At 40.9% G+C, this 18,671-nt stretch overlaps 1 protein-coding gene across 2 annotated transcripts in view; it reads right to left on the bottom strand.

Moving 5' to 3' along the window:
- Positions 1 to 18,671, bottom strand: part of PALM2AKAP2 (PALM2 and AKAP2 fusion) — a 269,103-nt gene that overhangs the window by 149,446 nt on the left and 100,986 nt on the right. For both annotated transcript variants that reach the window (XM_039733217.1, XM_039733218.1), the window contains 2 exons: positions 7,452 to 7,566; positions 6,809 to 6,830 (listed from right to left, as the gene is read on the bottom strand). In XM_039733217.1, coding sequence (XP_039589151.1) covers positions 6,809 to 6,830; positions 7,452 to 7,566 — 137 coding nt within the window. The remainder of the gene's footprint in view (positions 1 to 6,808; positions 6,831 to 7,451; positions 7,567 to 18,671) is intronic.

The following is an 18,671-nucleotide window of genomic DNA, read 5'->3' as shown; positions in this document are numbered from 1 at the left end:
TGGAAAAAATCCCCAAGCCTGTCCAGGCAAATGGTATTTTATTTCATATTTCAAGAGAAAAATGTCAGTCTTGGCAAATGGACTTTTATAATTTCAATGCATAGTGTATCTCAAAGTTTTGTATTTTTAGCAGTAGAACCTAGGAAAAATAATTGTTTTAGACACACAGCTGACTGAGCACTGGCTAGCAACAGCTGCTTTCTTTTGCGGGGTCACTTGCCTCTAATGAGAAATTGGTACAATGCTTGGTGCTGTTGCTCTGGGAAATATCACCAGCATATGAGTAGGTCATTATTGAAAACTGAAGTAATTTCTCAGAACAAAGAAGAGGGGATTGTGTTTCTGGTCTGGGGAAAGAAGGCACTTTGTGTTCTGGAAATAGCACAAACTTAATAATTATTCATCCCACAGAGTGTCCTTTCGAAACAGTAGTTTCAGTACACACTCATCCAGTGACTGAGTGACAGATGTGTCACATGTGTTACATGTCATAATCAATGCAGACTTGAACTGCTTAAGTAATCATCCTTACTTCTTTTGCAGTTCATGAGGATCAATAGGCATGGCTAGGGTACAGTTCTTATGCAAGGACACTGCAGGAGGCAAAATTATTTGCAAATATTTATTTTTACTCCAGTGCTTATAGGGGGAACTGAGCATCGCTGACATCTAGCATTAGGGAAAATCAGTTCCACAGCTTGATGGTGAAACTCTCACTTTGATGTGGTAGATGTCTGTGTGGTAGATGTCTGTGGACCTTAGTAAGCTGTTGGGGTTTTTTTCCCCTTGTCTCCTGCTTTAGGAGACAGTACTAGGCTAAGCGTTAGATGCTGCTAGTATAAAATTAGTTTAGAAACTTCTCTGTATGTTAATTATAATAAAATAATTTAAAAATTAGCTTCAGGGTTCCAATCTGTCCTTGTCATGACAGGGAATGTTGGGAAGGCAGTGCAATTCTCATATCATTCCTTCTGAAGCTAGTGGTGGTGCCACATGTCAGAAATAGGGTAATTGACTACAAGCTGGGGTTGGTTGATTCTGCCAGCTCCTGTCTTGTGTTGCTGCCTTCCCCACCCAGCCTCCAAACAAAGCAAATATGCTCATTTCCCTTTACCTCACTGGCAACAAGGTCTCTTTGACTGAGCACCTTTAAAAGGATATAAGAGGCTAATTTTACAGGGAATGGATGAGACGCAAATTAGCATTTTGTTCATGTGAGAAGACAGAACATAAATAACATTTAAACAGACTGCATTCAATATCTTCATTTCAATCTTTGATAAGTTATTAATATCTAAGAATGACATAAAACTAGTTCTATGTCTTTTTACTACTTGCAACAAAATGAATTTTAGGAGTATGGCACTCTTTTAGATAAACAGGAAGACAAGTTCTTGGCAAAACATGTGGGGCGAGGTGATCCTTCAAGGGTGCTCACACAAAGCTAAACCTTCAGAGCTGCTCTGAATAGCTCCCACATGGAAGCTTGTGATCAAATATCAGATGGATTAATTTTCCAAGGGACAGATTCTCTTTAAAAAGTCCCATACCACTAAAATTAGTGGCGGGTCTTCTGCAAATACTGACTCCCAGGGCAGGGCCGTTCCACCTACAAAGCTTTCTGGGGCTGCATGAGACTGCATCAGGAAGAACAGTGATTTTGGCCCTCCCGCTATGTTTGTGAGAACATCAATGGAGGCTTTTGCTGGAAGCTGAATAATCTGGCTCTGACTTACTGAATTATGCCTTAAACAAGCTTGGGGGTTAGAATTCACAGCCAACACTTGTCCATCTATAAGCAATTTGGTGGGTGAGTGCATCTATCAGAGCAGTAAGAAATGGTGCCCAGCCCTTTCTGAAGGCAAGAAGCCTAAGGGCAGCCATCTCAAGTGCATGTATACCAATATATATAATATGGGCATGAAGCAGGAGGAACTAGAGTCTTGTGCCCAGTGTGAGAGATGCCAGAAGAATCACAGAAACTTGGTGGGAAAACTCACATGATGAGGAGACCACAATGGATGGCAACAAATATAATATTTTCAGAAATATAAGAAAGGAAGAAGAGGAGGTGGAGTTGCACTTTATGTGACAGAGATATTGTGCATATAGAGGAGAGCTGTGGAGATCATACCAGTTCTATTTAACTAATGCCTTAGGATTATGACTAGAGGGGTCATCACTAAGAAGGGTGTTATGCACTAGCCTCCCTGTCAGGATCATGAAGCCAACAAAACCTTACTGTGGCTTCTCAGTGAAGTCTTGGGCCAACTGAGCTCAGTCTTCATGGGTGGCTTCAACTACCCACACATTTGTAGGGAAAAAAACCCCCAAAACTGTGCACATGCCATTACATTTGTGGAGTGTCTTTGGGACTCCTTGTTCCTATAGATGCTGAACATGCTGACTATGAGCATCACATTGCTAGATTTACTGCTTGCAAGCCAAGAAGATTTATTTGAATTACACTGGTAACCAATGAGACCTTGGATACAGTGAGCAAACATTGTGGAGTTTAAGGTCCTGCTCAGAACACTGAAGGCCAGTAGTAGGACAAAGACCTTAAATTTTGGAAAGGACAAATTTAATACGCCAAGGCCCTAGCTGCAAGAGATTCCATTGGAAGCATCTAAGAAAGTCAAAGGAGTTTGTCAATGCTGAGAGTTATTTGAAAGTGTCTGGTGAAAGCACAACAATGGTTCTATTCTCTACAAAGGCAAAGGAAGAAATCTAAACAAAACACTTCCCTGTCTTAACAATGAACTGTTAGGTGCAATTAAAAGCAGAAAAGGCAACATACTGGTTGTGGAAAGGCATCCAGTTAGCTACTGGGCACTACAAGCACCTTGCTAGGAGGATGCAGAGATGCAGTCAGGAAGGCTAAGGATCAGCTAGGACTAAAGTTGGTAAAAAATGTCAAAAAGAAAGGGCTCTTCAGTATTTGTGAGCAGTAAACAGATGGAAAGACACAAGACCACTGCTTAAGTAGTGCAGGGAAGCTGGTCACTAAAAATGGTAACAAGGCAGATTTCTCCTTTTTTGTCAATGAATACATAAATACACACCCAAGTGTGTGTATTTGTGTTAAGCAAATGCCTGACATTTTTTTAAGGAGACTGTCTATAATATTTGAAAGATACACACTGCAGTAGATGTCCCTGATGACTAGAAGAGGCAAAAATGTCATACCACAGGAATGGACCAAAGAGGACCAAGGAAACTGGAGGCACAATGCTTCGTCCCCATGGCAAGTGACAGAGTGAGAAACCATTACACACCAAAAGAAGCAGATTATTGGGAAAAATAATGGATTTTTCACCATGGACAAATTGTGACAGACTAAACTAATCACCTTCTACAACATAACATCTTCTATTGACATGGGGATAGCAGTGGATGATATTTATTTAGACTTCAGCAAAGCTTTTGACACTGTTTCTCACACTATTCTCCCAGCCAAGACTTGTGTGAGATGGGTAGGAAATTGACTCACATGTCACAATCCAAGGGAGGCGATAAACGGTTTTTACTCAGGTAGCCAGAGGTGCTGTAATTCTGGCAGCTCTAGATGGAGACTGAATTTAAAAGTTATCAAAGCCTACAACTGAAAGTCAATTGCTGATGACTTTTTACAGGACATGTGGAAAGAACTCTTCAAAGAGCTGTACTTGACTCCTCTGAGGGCACACTGGTCTGTTTTTCTCTTGGGCTGCACAACTTGTCAAGATCAGAGGACAGAAAACAAGAAGAGTCTAAACAATGTTCTGATTACTAAATAATTGGGCCAGGTTTCCTAGACCACTTCTTGGCCTAATAAATGCTAATACATACAAAATTCAAATAGAGGCTTGTGCAAACTGTCCAATTACTGTAATTGTGGCTTCTGTATGTTGGCTGAAGTAGTAACAAATAGTTTGCATATGAATGGCCAAATATTGCAGAGGATGCATTTACCTCTAAGGCAAATTTAGCAGACAAGGGAGTTACATCAGATCTTCATGTGCCTTTTATTTTATATATAAATTGAGAAATAAACATACAGACATGGAGCAAGAGCTTTCTCCTTTCCATTTGTTCAGAATGTGCATGCAGCATAGCACTGCAGCATGCGTGGTTTTGACTGCAGACTAGAGCGCCAACAAATGATGTAATGCCTAGCATCACATCAGACCTTGTTTAATGGAGAGCTTGTCAGCTGCAAGCCACTACAGAGCTGGCAGTCACAACTGAAGGTGACAGGGCCACAGGTCCTAGCCTCAGCATTTCTGCTCTACTTTCTCTTACTCAGTGATTTATGAAGGCAGTGTGTTTATACCCTGGAAAATGTAGAATTTGTGTTAATTGTGCCTGGATGATTTCAAGCTCAAATTCTCGCTGCCAAACACAGCTTTTTTATTTCTATGAAAGCTGTGAAGGACAAAGAGCATCATCTGAACAGTCACAGAAGTGCTTACAACCACTTCTTCCCTTCCTTTTCTTGGACCTCTCTGGGCTCTGAACATCCTCTAGTAGTGCTTCCTGCACACTCAAAATCTCTGTCACCACAAAATTATACACAGGATCACAATGGTAAGACTAAAAAAATGTACTGTCACTGCATTTACAATAAAGGGACACAGAACAAATAAACATGAGATGTATGGACTTGGGAGTCTTTCACGATATGGCAGCAACTGAAGAAATTGCCCAAAAGGGTCATTGTTGGTTTGTGTCTCTGTTTTACATAGCCTTCCTGGGTTATCCAGTGGCTTGTACTGTTTTCGAGAGGAGAGGAGAGGAGAGGAGAGGAGAGGAGAGGAGAGGAGAGGAGAGGAGAGGAGAGGAGAGGAGAGGAGAGGGACTGTTTCACTTAGATGTAATCCCCTGCTCTATTTGCTTGCTAGAGCAAATTGCTCTCTTTGCTTTGACATATTTTTGCAGTTCTTTGTTACCTTTCAGAAATTACAAGCTGTCCTTAATTCTGACTTAGTCTGTCAGGAAGGGACCCACTGAAAGCAGGTAAAATCTGGAGAGCATGAGAGCTCCTTTTGAACCTAATTAAATACTACATTGCTACATATCTTCAGGGAAACTACCACTTTATAATTGTTAGCTTGGGCTTGCTTAGGTTCCTTTGCTATTGCAAGACACGTGAAGATGCAGGATGCACCTTGCAGAAGTCATAGAAGCTCCTGAGCACTTTGGTTGCTAATTCCTGCAGGCACTGCTCCTATTTAAGGTACTTACTAATGACCATGGTGTGACTCTGCATAGGTACAACATATTTGCAATTACCATTTTGTGGTAGCCAAATTAAAATCCTTCAGAGAGAAGAAAGACTAAGTTGTTACAATGGAACATACTATCTGGGATTTTTTTAACCATAGCATTTAACAAAAAACTTGGATTATATTGCTAGCAGGAGTGAAAATTTCTGAACGAGGTCTTGGACTTAAAAAAAGCTCTTTTTAGTAAGTAATATTAATCACCTGGAAAAGACAGCTCCAAGTCAACTCAAATACCACATAGTAACTTCCATTGTATCCCATTGTTTTCATGTTGGGATCATCCTACATGTTCCTCATCTACATTCACAACACAGTTGACAGCAGGTAGAGGAGGTAGTCTTAACCTCCTTAGTTGCTAATTCCTGCAGGCACTGCTCCTATTTAAGGTACTTACTAATGACCATGGTGTGACTCTGCATAGGTACAACATATTTGCAATTACCATTTTGTGGTAGCCAAATTAAAATCCTTCAGAGAGAAGAAAGACTAAGTTGTTACAATGGAACATACTATCTGGGATTTTTTTTAACCATAGCATTTAACAAAAAACTTGGATTATATTGCTAGCAGGAGTGAAAATTTCTGAACGAGGTCTTGGACTTAAAAAAAGCTCTTTTTAGTAAGTAATATTAATCACCTGGAAAAGACAGCTCCAAGTCAACTCAAATACCACATAGTAACTTCCATTGTATCCCATTGTTTTCATGTTGGGATCATCCTACATGTTCCCCATCTACATTCACAGTACAGCTGACAGCAGGTGGAGGAGGTAGTCTTAACCTCATTATTTTTTCAGTTCAAAGACATGTACTGAGAATGAGTATCTGGTGCTCATATTTATCTGCAGATGCCTTAGCATGACATCATTCTGGGGTCCTAAGGATCCTGGGGTGGCACTACAAAGGTCTCTCCAGCTTCCTGGGAACCATGCATATTATCTGTTCACGCGGACACCTAAATTTATAGCTCACACTTCGTACAGATTACACTTTGTATGACACTGAGTTAATAAGCTAGGGATTACTACATCCTCATCCAACCAAGTGAGGTTTTCCTTCTGCAAGAATCATCATGTGGAGGATATTGTTCATCGGAGAAATAATAGTTTTTTAATAGTTGTTCCTCTGTATTAGGGATAGTCCTCATAAAATTTAGCAGGTTATGAACAGAGCATGAGCACACACAACAGAGAAGATTGACCACAGAGAGGTGAGAAGGAGTCTGCAGTGCAGAGCTATCATGTGCTGAAAGGGGTCAATAACACAGAAATTGTATGATGTCTGCTTTAAGTTATTCATGCTGTTCTTTCCCTTTGTGTGAGCGTAAGAAGAAGTGGAACTCTGCCAAAGCAATACTGTTTTACCACAACAGTGACGTTTCTGCTTGCATTATAGAAATACCAAAGAAAAAGGTAATGGCTCTAGCAAGGCATCAGAAACACACAACGAAGGAAAGAAACCCACTCTTTAAACTTTTGCAACAAAGCTATAGTAACAACTCGTGTTAAACCCAAAGCTATACAATAATAAAAAGGCACTTACCACCATCCTGGTGGGAGAAACTCTGTGAAGGGAAAAAATAGGATGTTTGGTTAAACCTTTAATAGGTCAGGTTTAATTTGCTTTACATCTTGATTTTTATGCTAGGCTTGCTTTTATGGTTCCTTGGAAAATTTAAATGGGTATCTGTGATTGCTGCTGCTTGGATTTAGGTGCCATCATAGACTGGGGGAGGGGGACATGGTGCAACTAGATGAAGAGCTCTTCTTTTTGTTACAGGCTGTAATGGTTTGAAGTGGCATTTGTGGCAAATGCTACTATCTCTGGATGCAATGAGCGCAGGGGAGTTTTAAATACTCTCAGGACCCTGATGATATCTTTAAGGGGGGCTGAAAGCTCCCTTAAACCTCATGTGGTTTCCCTGCTGATAGGGAGCTAGCCTCTGAAATCCCGCTTCAAAAAAAGCTAGGATGGAAGGGAAAACCCAAAAAACCCACCCAGAACAGACCTGATGCCACTGTGTCTTTTCTAGTCTTGCTTATACTGGTTTAAGCTAGGTGCTCTGCAACTGCCCTCAATCTTTCCTTAAGTGCATGAGTTGTAACCACTGCTTCCAAATGGAGCTAAGAGTACACTTTGGTTTCAATCTGTGCCCAAATGTCTTTTCTTTTTTTTTTTTAAATACCTTTTGCAAGTTGTCAAAGGATTTCTCAGTCTCCTTTAGTTTCTCCAAAATTATTTGTTCTTTGGCAGATATTTGTGATTCTTCACTTTCTAATTTCTGTATTTCTTGTTCCAGTCTGTGGAAGACATACAGACATGCACACACACACAAAAATAAAATGTAAAAATTAGTTTAATGAGAGAGAGTTTCCTAGATATTAACTATGTCATCAGGAACAACTTTTCCCCTTATTATTCACAACTGATTTCCTAACACATGAAGAACCGGTGAATTATTTGTAAAACAAACAGATCTATTTACAGGAAAAACAGTGATTATCTTATCCACTTCTGCAAAAGCATATACAGATGAACCAAAAATATACTTCAGTATTCCTTCACTCCAATTCCCATAACGTCTCTGATTTTTACTTTCATTTTAAAAATCACAGTGCAGGATATAACTATGAATATGCAGTAGTATTTAGAGGAATAAGTGTCTTCTAATGTTTCCATACTCCAGACAATGAAACTGCACATAGTTGTTGGAAAATGGCACTCAACCAGTTGTGGTAGGAGTTTCTCTTGAACCCATATTTTGCCCACTCTCCTTTGGGATAACTGTCTGTGCTTTCTACTCTTACTGCATGACACTGGGGTCCCCAGAGACTTTGGGTAATAAAATACACAGGCAGTTTAGAAATAAACTTACTCTGCTAGGCAGTAAACACAGCACTCTCATTTTTATTGTCAAGACCTAGTGGCTGAGACCTCACACCTTAAGATGAGTTGATTATGATTTGGAACACACTTTTATAGAGCTTAGATTCTCCATTACTTTAACTCAAACCTCCTTTAATTGAAATGATTTATGCAGATGCAGGAATATTCCCTCTTGCCCCCCATGCTTCTCCTTTTATGTGTGCCACTGTTTTTGTTTTCTCACTTTTGAAAAGAAAATTTAAAAAAAAATTAATATATATATTTCTATAAAAAAAAAAAAAAAAGCCAAGATGAATACATTTGGACAGGGGTAGTTACCTAAAACTTTCTTTGTCTACCAAAAGATCTGTAGCTGCTCATAGCTTGTTGAACCACATTTCGTTGAATGTGACATACCAGCATCACCCAGTACTTTCCTTACCCATGGCTGCTTGCTCCTGTCTTTCTGCCACCACTTTTCAAATGAAGGATCAGGACACAGATCCACACTAAACGACACATTTTTGCTCTTTTCCAGCCTTGGTCAGCTCAGGACTCCACTAATGCTTGCTCAATCACAAGGCAGAGAGCATGGAGAAGATGAGGTAGGGAGGAGAGAAGGTGGAATTGCTTCTTTGACAGATCTGGCAGACGGAGTTTTTTATGAAATGCTTGTGTTTAAATATAGATGCAGGGGTCTAACTTTAGGCACCCACCTGGGAAATTTTTCATCACTTTTTAATTGTATAATGATGGAAGATTTGTGGCACTTACTGATAATGTTTTTCATTAGAGGGAGGGAAAAGTGTTAGAGGCTCAAGTTGTTGCAGATGGAAAAAGGCAGATTTTACTCTCCCAAAGTGTGCAAATACTTAATAGTCTCAGATTCATGGTGATTCTTTGAACTGCCATTAAAGGTAACACCCTCAATCACTAAGTTGAAATGGCTTAATTGCAATAATTTAAAAGTGAACTGTTGGAAAGTACTGCTTCAATCCACTTAATCTTTCCTCCAAAATAATACAAAACATAAAAGATCAATAAAATGTAATTAAGTGTTCTCTTCTGGTGCAATAGAACAGCTTGATCCAGGATGAATATCCCCCCTCATGTTGTAATTCAGGAAGAAACTTTTCAAACTGTCCTCTTCTATATTTACTTTTTTTTATGTTGATTTTTTTAAAATACGTGGTGAAGTGAAAAAAATATTCTGTCACTCAGGTCAGGCATTGGCCACACTCTTGCTAAATTAAAGAACTTAGAAGTCCTCAGCTAAGTGCCTTCTTTTCCTTCTCTATCCCTTGGAATAATTTGTAGAATCACATGCATTTGTACGTTGCTGATAAAGACATTTGAAATACTCTGCTGTGCTGCCTGGTGAAAACAAATTGTGCGGCTGGGTAAGTCAGGGTTTACTGGTATATTTCACTTCTTCCCCAGTGAGTCACTAAGCAGCATTTTCAGGATATTCTGTAAAAGAGTACATTTTGCTTGCTATTTTACGTGGAAAGAAACTGAAAAATGGGAGTGTGTAGAAGTTAGCAACACTAAAATACAGGGAGAGGAAAGAGGCCCTTTTTTTTCAAATGAAGTGGACATTAGTAGTTTATGACAATGAAAACTGAGTATATGAGGCAACTCATTTGATGCATGGTTATAAGCAAGTAGACTCCTTGTAATTTGTGGTAATCATAAGTCACTAATTTTTTGTACAGCAGCTCAGATTGGAGAAGGTCATTAATTGTTTGATCTTTCAGGGACAGTTCGATTTTAACACATGCACATGTGCACTTGGACATGCACAGATAGCAACTGATTTGATCTATATTTTCTTACTTTCTGACTTCTTGCTCTTTTGGTTTTCCCCCTCCTGCTTCACTTCCTCAGTTTCTGCTTCCTTTGTGCCAGCCTACCCTCACCATTCAAATGAGCTGGGCAGATGAGACATTACGTTACTCTGTTTTGACAAGACATCTAGGTGTTCTGATTTTTGTTCTCTGTTTGTTTGTTTCTTCTGAATACCTTCTTTACTTTCTTTTAGAAGTGATACCGACAACAACTTGCTGAAGAGGAAAAAGATGGAGACAGAGCTACCAGGATTTAGAAATGTGGATGAAGCTGTTAGAAACAGGGAACTTCTGTGTGGTACTGAAGAATGCATAAAACTCATTGTATCAAGGAAAACTGCCTTTTCCTCACTGAAATCTGTATAAGTAGACTGAGAGTCACCCAGGTTCTATATAGAACGCAGAAAAATTGCAGGAAAAATACAGATCATTCATGACAGAAGATACCTGATACATAGCACAGGGGTCAGAGGTTGGTTTTTACATTGCTGCTAAATTTATATCGCTCCAAGTTGTGCTCTCTGGGCCTAAGGATTGAGGCACCTCTGCTGAGGTAACATAAATACTCAGGGTCAGAATTTCTATGTGAACTGTTGTATATTTTCTTTACTAAACCACTTGGGTACCACAGACCTCTCTGAAAAATTTGAACATAGAGTCCTCACCACTTTTTGGGCTGTCTTTTTACATATGGTCAAGCAATACAAACATTTAAATCATGCAAACTGAAGGCTGCTTTGCATGGTTTACTTTTTTAGTGAGGGTCACATAATCAGAATTGCTCAATGGTAAGGAGAAGTGCCTTATTTTTTTGATAGCAACACACAAAAGAGTAATCTGAAAAATAAATGCACTAGTATCACATCTGTTTTGAGCAACATGTTGTATAATGGCTTAAACAGTAATAAACCCATTCAGAGTGCACATGTGTACATACATATATATATACATATATATATATACACAAAGACCTTACATTCTTCCTGTGTAAACGTGTTAAATATCAAGGAATGTCCTTTTCTCCTCGCCCTGTTTAAAAAGGATATGCCTTAATTGCCATTTGACACCTGGCAAGGAAACTCTGTAATTCCCTTGTTCCTTAGCAGAATTCTTAGCAGATTTTGGGCTGGCCTTTGAAAGACGGCCAGTTACATAAACAACTGCAATATCTGAAGTGTTTTAGGGAAGAAAATTAAGAGAGAAAATGCAGATTCAGATAAGGCATCAGATAAAACAGACTGTTAGTATTTCTGCTTCATTGGCCCAGGCAGCTACCAGATGACTGAGATTTGCTAAACTGTTTCTATGAGAAGAAAATTGGGTCAGATGGTCTGGGGTTGCTGTGGCATGGGCAAGGGTTTTGTTTCAGTGATTTTATTAGAGTCTTATTTTCCCAAATACCACAGAAGCAAATGGGAAATTTTATCACTCAGAAAGCCAAACCTGCCTTGCTGCTTGTCTGTCCTGCAGCTTTCTCTGATGGATGGCTGCCATAAGCATCGAAGAGTGTAAGAGGATTTCTGGGAGGGAGCTGTTTGTATAAGCTAGGAAGGTAAGTGACTTTCCTTCTCATGTTAACAGTGCTGCCCTGCTTTGAAGAGGAAGGAACTACAACCAGCTGAAAGGATGCTGTCTTTTGGACAGCATTTTGCTGTCATTTAGGCGACCCAGATTCCTCAGTTAATAAGATAACAGGCATCTAGGATAATAAAGGCTGGAAACGACTTTCAGAGGTCTCTAGCCCAACCTCCTGCCCAAAGCAGAGCCAGCTGTGATCAGGCCATGATCATGGCTTCTTCCAGATGGGTCTTGAAACTCCTGAATGATGGGGGAAAAATGTATTATTATTACTTACAGGCCTTCTCTTTTAGACTCTGTTGCTACCGAGACCTACAAAATTCAGATCAGAACCTTACAGTACTGCAGGGGAAGGAAATGTACCAGATTGATAAAAGAAGCCCAGTCTGTGTGTTTGGTGGGATTTTGACCTAACTGGGCACTACATGAGTGTGGACAAGGCAGCCAGGGCAGCTTCTGAGAAGACCAGAGGCAGAAACAGCATATGAATTCTCCTGAAGAGATGCAAGGATATGAACCACAGGAGCTGCTAGGTAGGACAGAATACTGTATTTTAGGTGACAATAAGGGGAGTTAAGCAAGTAGATCTAAGAGGTGAAGAGGCAGAAGGCGAGGTTTGGAACTGTGTACATTTACATTAGCACTCAGTACCCAGCAAACATTGTGCTTGGATACAGGACTCTGCTTTGTGCTCTGAAGGTGCTGAATGCACTTTCTCAAGTGAAGGATTTCCTCTGTTTCTTGTGTTTCCCACACTGAGATGTTGAAACCCACAAATCTGGCCTATCATTTTCCTCTTTGCTTAAAAGCAGAGGCTGTTCTGGACCCCAGGAGAGACCCTGAGCATGGTCCTGCGGGACATTCACAGAGTGAATGCAGAGCTGATGCAGAGTCACACTGGTTTGAACACACAAATCCTAAGTCAGCAGAACTATGCGTGAAGAAAACAGCCTTCTCTATCCAGTTAATTAATTCTGGCAGACACAGACTTCTAGAGATATCTACATTTGGCTTAGCAGTGTTTTGTTTTTCAGGGTAGGAGAGTAACAACATTGTAAACAGGGAGAACAGCTGCAGGTTTATGAACCAGTTTCTTTAGCCTGTGCTAACTATGCATTTGGGGTTGTACCTGAGAAATACTCAAACAATTTCTGCAGTGAAAACAGAAATGTAATAAAAATTATGTCTGCAGCATACACACTGGCATGTCAGTGGAAAAAGAACATTCATCAGAAGTAACAAGGAAAGTATACAAGTATTCAGAACTTAAGAGAAAAACAGGAAAGACCTAATCACAGTAAACACTTGAAGGGAAAAGGTGACGGATGCATATGTGGAGTGGGGGATGGTTTGAATTTAACTGATTATTTTGCTACTTCTTGACTGATACCATAAATCAAGTTGATATAAAAGCCACAAATAAAGCAGTAATTCGTATCAGCTCTCTCAGAGCTGAACATCGTGAGGTGTTACAACCGTTATTAAAATGGCAGAGTCACAAGTAGAAGACTACAAAAACCCCTGATATTTACTGAACAGAGAATTAAACACCAAGTTTAGAGATAACTGTGCTTGCCTGAAGGGATGAAACTGATCTCTATATTCTCTCTGTACCTTTGGATTTTGCCTTCCTGTATCTTTTGACCACATGTCAAAACCAGAAACTGAAACTTTACATGTAAGGTTCATCCTCCAGGAAGTACAAGGCCTTCTGCAAAAGTTAACTGGCAAAAATGTTCCGTTTCATGGGCCTCTCATTCCCATTTCTTTTAGGGGCAGCAGAGTACCTGTTAGCTTACCCAGGTTCAGAACAACCTTGGAAAATGAACTTACAAAGGCAAAGGGTGCCCCTGAAAGATATGTATTTTAAACCAACATAACTGGATCCTAATCCAGCACTTCAGCCCTTGACAAACTTCCTATTACCTGTATCAACTGCCAATTACCAGCAACCTGTCTGTAAGCCAGCATGCCTATGAAACTGGAGCCCAAATCTACATGCCACAGCTGTGAACAGCACTCTTTGTCTGCTGCAGGGGAGGGGGAAAATCACTGAAAAATCTTCAGTTTGTTTTCCACATTGGCTTAGTTTTCTTAGCAAACAGTAGCAGCTGTTGCTGAAGCCAGTAGGACCATTTGTGGATGTCACTCTGTATCAATGCACAGCCAGTGCTGATGGCAAAAAAACCTTCTTGATTTCATGTCTGTTGCAGGATGAAATGGGATTTCAGAGTTGAGTAATTCAATGCCTCTTAGTTTAGTTTTTCTGCAGTGCTCATCCTTTTTTGAACAGCTCACTTGCAAAGAGGAAAGCTGGCAGAGCACATCTTATGATTTTGAACAGGCTGTTGTTTACAGAGTACAACTGAAATTCAAGAGCTGCAGACTTAATTAACATCTTTGAAAAGGCAAAACCTCCATGACTTGAATAACTGGGAATCCCTCATTGCCAACCAGTGCTTGGATATGAGATTCAGGCATGATGCTGAATGACTCTGGTAGTCCACATCAATTTTGCTGAACACACGAGAAGGGAAACAATTCCCTCCACCTGGAAAAAGCTGTATCCCAGTACCACCTGACAAACTTGAGAAGTAAAACTCCTCAATTCACTTTGCTATCTGAAGTAAATGTGTATACACACATACACAGAGAAAACAGTATAATAAGATTCTGCATCTGCCTAGTGTAGGATGAGGTTAATCCATGCTAGACAAACCAAGGCCACCAAGTCAAGCATCAGCCACAGGACTTATTGAGCTGAGCAGGATGAGGTGGAAAACACAACAACCATTACTTTGATTTAACTGCTACAATGTTGCCTGTTCTGGATGTAGATGACTTAATGTAATGCAAATTTTTTGACCTGGAATTGAAGAAGTTACACAGTTGAGCCCCTTTCCTTGCCAAATCAACAATGTTTACATATTAACTTTTGCCTATCAGGTTTGCCTGATACAAGATTAAATCTTTCAAGTATGGGAACCTTCAGCACTCTGGTGTGACTCTTCCTCTAATTGAAACTACTTTTTCATGAGCTGCTTTTTCTCTTCTTAAAATGTTACCTCAGCCTAGTATGATTTCCTCATATCACTGTAACACATAACTTTTTGCCCTTGTGGCACTTACAGCCCACACTTGTTTTTGGACTTTTACCAGTGTATGTCTTTCTAAGCCCAGTTCTTTCAGTATGCTTCAAATGGGAGATGTCTCCAGCCTGGGTGATATTGCAACCTTAAAAACTTCCCACTGACTCAGGAGATGGCAGATCACTGACTGGAAATCAGTGACTCACTATGCCTTGGATGCTTACCCTTAAAGCAGAGGAGTACATGGCTTGACCCTCTTTGGGAATGGAGGGAGAAAAAAGTTTTTTAAAAAGACCTGTTCTGAGCCCAGTCCAGTGGCTGATGATCAAAGAGTGAAAGAGCAGAGTCTACTTATTTTCTCTGTGTGCTTAGAACAGTGTTTGGATCAGGAAGATCCTGTTTGTGCTCCTGACCAGGCTCCAGATAGAACCTGGCAGATCTGACCAAGTCCCTGATCAGTCAAGTAAACACCCTGATACCTTAACCTGCCCTGGCAGCATCTGGCTCCTGAATAATCAAGCCTCTGGACCACTTGTATTTAAAACAAATGGCACAAATGCTCTGGTTTCTTGGCCCAGACAGGTAAAATGAAAATGGTTATTTAGGCTCTTCCTGACAGAGCTGTTTTTTTTTTCTCTCCTCTTTACCATTATTCTAATTTTCTTCTTTCCTCCCAGATCCAGGCCTCCTGCCTCTGGAACTACATAGGCCAGTGTCCAAAATATTAAGGCAAATGAAGTAAGAGCGACAACTGATATAAAATGCTTGGCCTGCATAGAACTAGACATGCAGATCTTCATGTCTAGACAGATAGGTTGTCACATCAGAAAACAGACAGGACTTACACTGCCAGTACAGAGGTGCATCATCTGTTGCACCTCTGTTGCACTTAATTGTTTGGTACTCACTGGGATGGCAGGAGAAAGGCAAGGAAGACAAAATAACCATTTGAGAGAGGATACATGCTGTACTTTGCAATGGAAAGCTGAAGGTACAACAAGTCAGGAAAGACACTGAATCCTGCAGAAACCTGCTTGCTTTCCCATGGCTTTAAGTAAAATTGGCAGGATGAGCACCAGGACAGATGTCCTAGGATGTCTGAGAACACACAAGAGTGAAAGGGACTACCATACCAGTGTGGTTTTTGGTAATAAAATTTTCTTGTGTTGCAAGATGTGGTCCAGGTGAAGGAGGGTTGCAAGTGCAATTTTCCCCAGCACAGAATCCCTGTACATAGCAGCATGCACCCAGAAACTTAAAAAGCAACACAGGTGTGGCCAGCACTGTGAAAAAAACAGCTTGTTGGCTTGTAGAAGCTATGCACATGAAATTAGTTTAGGTTTAGCAACAGATGCCAGCAGTTCAGCTGTACAGTGGGTTGTGTTACTTATATCTTGGGAGAGATCCAAGAAATAGAGGGAGAGCAATTGGGGGATGATGGCTGAGTACTCATTCTTCTATTGTGCACTAGTGCTAGCTGCTGCAGTTACCCAAGGCTAGTGCAGATGTACAACCAAAATGGATTCATGACCTTATGCAGTACCCACACTACAAGCTGCCAAGGAAGGAGGATGTTTTTCTGCAAATCCTGTACATACTGATATACTGGAGATGCACAGAGAGTTACCTAGAAGCATTTACAGGAAGGGCAGGAGGTCTGGAAAATCTCCATCAACTTTTTAAGTGGAGGGAAATTAAACAAAAAAACAAGACTTAAAGTGTTTTCTCTGAAGATATTTCAGCCTCCCATGGGAATATTCCTGAGGGAATATGCCTTTTGTCTCTGATTTACAGTGTCACATGAGAAATGAGCTGCTAAGACTCATGTGGCGCTCAGGGCAGAACACGAGCATGGCAAAGATGCCCTGCAGAAAATGAGCTGGGGGTGCTGGTCCACCATCCATCTGAACCCACCTGGTCAACAGCCATCTGAATATGAGCCAATAGTGTGCCCAGATAGCCTGGATTGTTAATGGCATCCTGGCCAGCAGGCCCAGGCCCAGGGCCCAGGGCAGTGGCTCTCCCCCTCTCCTTGGCACCGATGAAGCCACACTTCAAGGTCTGTGTTGAGTTTTGAGGCCTTCACTCCAAGAAAGACATCGAGTTGCTGGAGCATGTCCAGAGAAGGGCAACCGAGCCAGAGAAGACTCTAGAAGAGGCTCAGGGGAGCTCTCACTGCTCTATACAACCACCTGAAGGGATGTTAGAGTGGAGATCAGTCTCTTCCCCCAGGTAACAAGTGACAAGACAAGAAGAAATGTCCTCATATTATGCCAGAGGATGTTTAGATAGGATATTAGGGAAAAATTTCTTCACTGAAAGGGCTGTCAAGCATTGGAGCTGGTTGACCAAGGAGCGGTACATGCTCTGCTCCTGGAAGTGTTCAGAAGACATGTAGATATGGTGCTTAGGGACACCTTTCTGAAGGGGCTACAGCAGAAATGCCATAAAATTCTGCAAGCTCAGAGTGTAGGTAGTGCTGCATTGAAAAGCAAAACACATGGGAGACCGGTTTTAAAGGAAATGTTGTTTGCTAGGGCTGGAGATGATATGTTGTCTTCTGTCTGGACCTCAGGTCTCTGCAGCTTTTTCCTCAACTATCGATTTTATCTGCCTGTGAGACCTGGGGAGGTGCTCTCTGTGCTCCCATCTGTTCTTTGCAGGGAGCTGACGAGGGTTATGCACAGCAAGTCTTGTAGAGTTGTGCTCTCAGCCAGCCATGGGCTGCTGCAGTGAAGGGCAGGGGCAAAGGGCATAGTACAAGAGTTGTGCCTGGCAGAACTCAAGAGCACACCTAGAGCGAAAGACAACCTTTTCCTGGTACAGGCTCCTTCCCTTTCTGCCTCCCCTTCTTTTTCTCTCCCTTCCCCTCCTTCTTTTCTTCCCTAAATTCCTGCAGAGGTTATTTCCACTCAAACTTCTGCTGTGTCTTTTTTTCTGTTTAGACACAGCACTGTCTGCATCCAAAGTCAGTGTCAGCATTTTCTCTATTGCTGGGAATCAGGACTACCAGAGAATTCCCATTTTGGGCTATTTGGAATCCCTCCCTGCCCCCACCATGTTTATCATTTAGCAGTATAGAAGCACACACAAGTGAGTCTTTCATATGGCAATGAAAAGATGTTGCAGTTATTAACTAGAAAAGCAAGGTTGTCAAAAACAGCAATCATGGGCCATAGCTATCTATTTGTATACTTGCTGTAGTCTCCAGCAAATAATTTTGTCTCCATTCCACCATCTTGATCCAATACATTTTGCCAATATGACAGAGCCCAGCTGTACTTCAGTCCATGCTTATCCCTAGTAGATGCCTTAGCTGGTATTATTAATTATATTCACTGTGAGATTTCCATGATTTTGGTTTGCCTTGACTCATATTTACTGCTAAAAACTGCACGGACTTTGTAATAGGCTTCTGGTGCAAACAAGGGATTATCAATTTACTTCCTGTTGTGGTGGCTTAAAATGGCTGTTTCAAGGAAAATGATGCTTAGAAGCTCGATGGTGCAAAAAGCATTGCCCAGCATGCAGCATTCTGACCTAAGGTACACCATGTGATTGACTGAATTTAGTCTGAGAACAGTACTTAAAATGAAAATGAAACCCAGAAAATTAATGAAAACCCAATCAAAGTTTTATAATGGTGGGATTTTTCTACTCTCCTGTGCCTATTAAAGCACAACTACTGTTAAAAGCTGCAACTGACAGGAATCCCATCTGCCTCCCTTCGACATTTTTGAACATAATTCTCCTTGCCTTTTGTGCTGTGCTTTAGTCACGACTGCCTGAACCTGTAAATGCCCTCAGCAGTCCTTGACAAAGGAACTAGATGGTATGTGCAGCTGACAGTCAGTATGCGTCAGGCACTGAACTTTATTAGGTCCCTTTAAAAATTCCCCATATTACATGACTCTCAAAAATACACAGATCCATCCCCCTGCACTGCTTGCCAATAGGGACAGAAAAAGAGCAGCAGGAAGGGGAACACCCAGTAGGAACCGTAACTTGTTTTGTTTGTTTCTTGAT

The sequence above is a fragment of the Passer montanus genome, unplaced genomic scaffold (assembly GCF_014805655.1).
Source record: "Passer montanus isolate IOZ18808 unplaced genomic scaffold, ASM1480565v1 scaffold85, whole genome shotgun sequence".
In the NCBI taxonomy this organism is placed as follows: Eukaryota; Metazoa; Chordata; class Aves; order Passeriformes; family Passeridae; genus Passer; species Passer montanus.
This window is presented reverse-complemented; position numbering and strand designations above follow the sequence as displayed.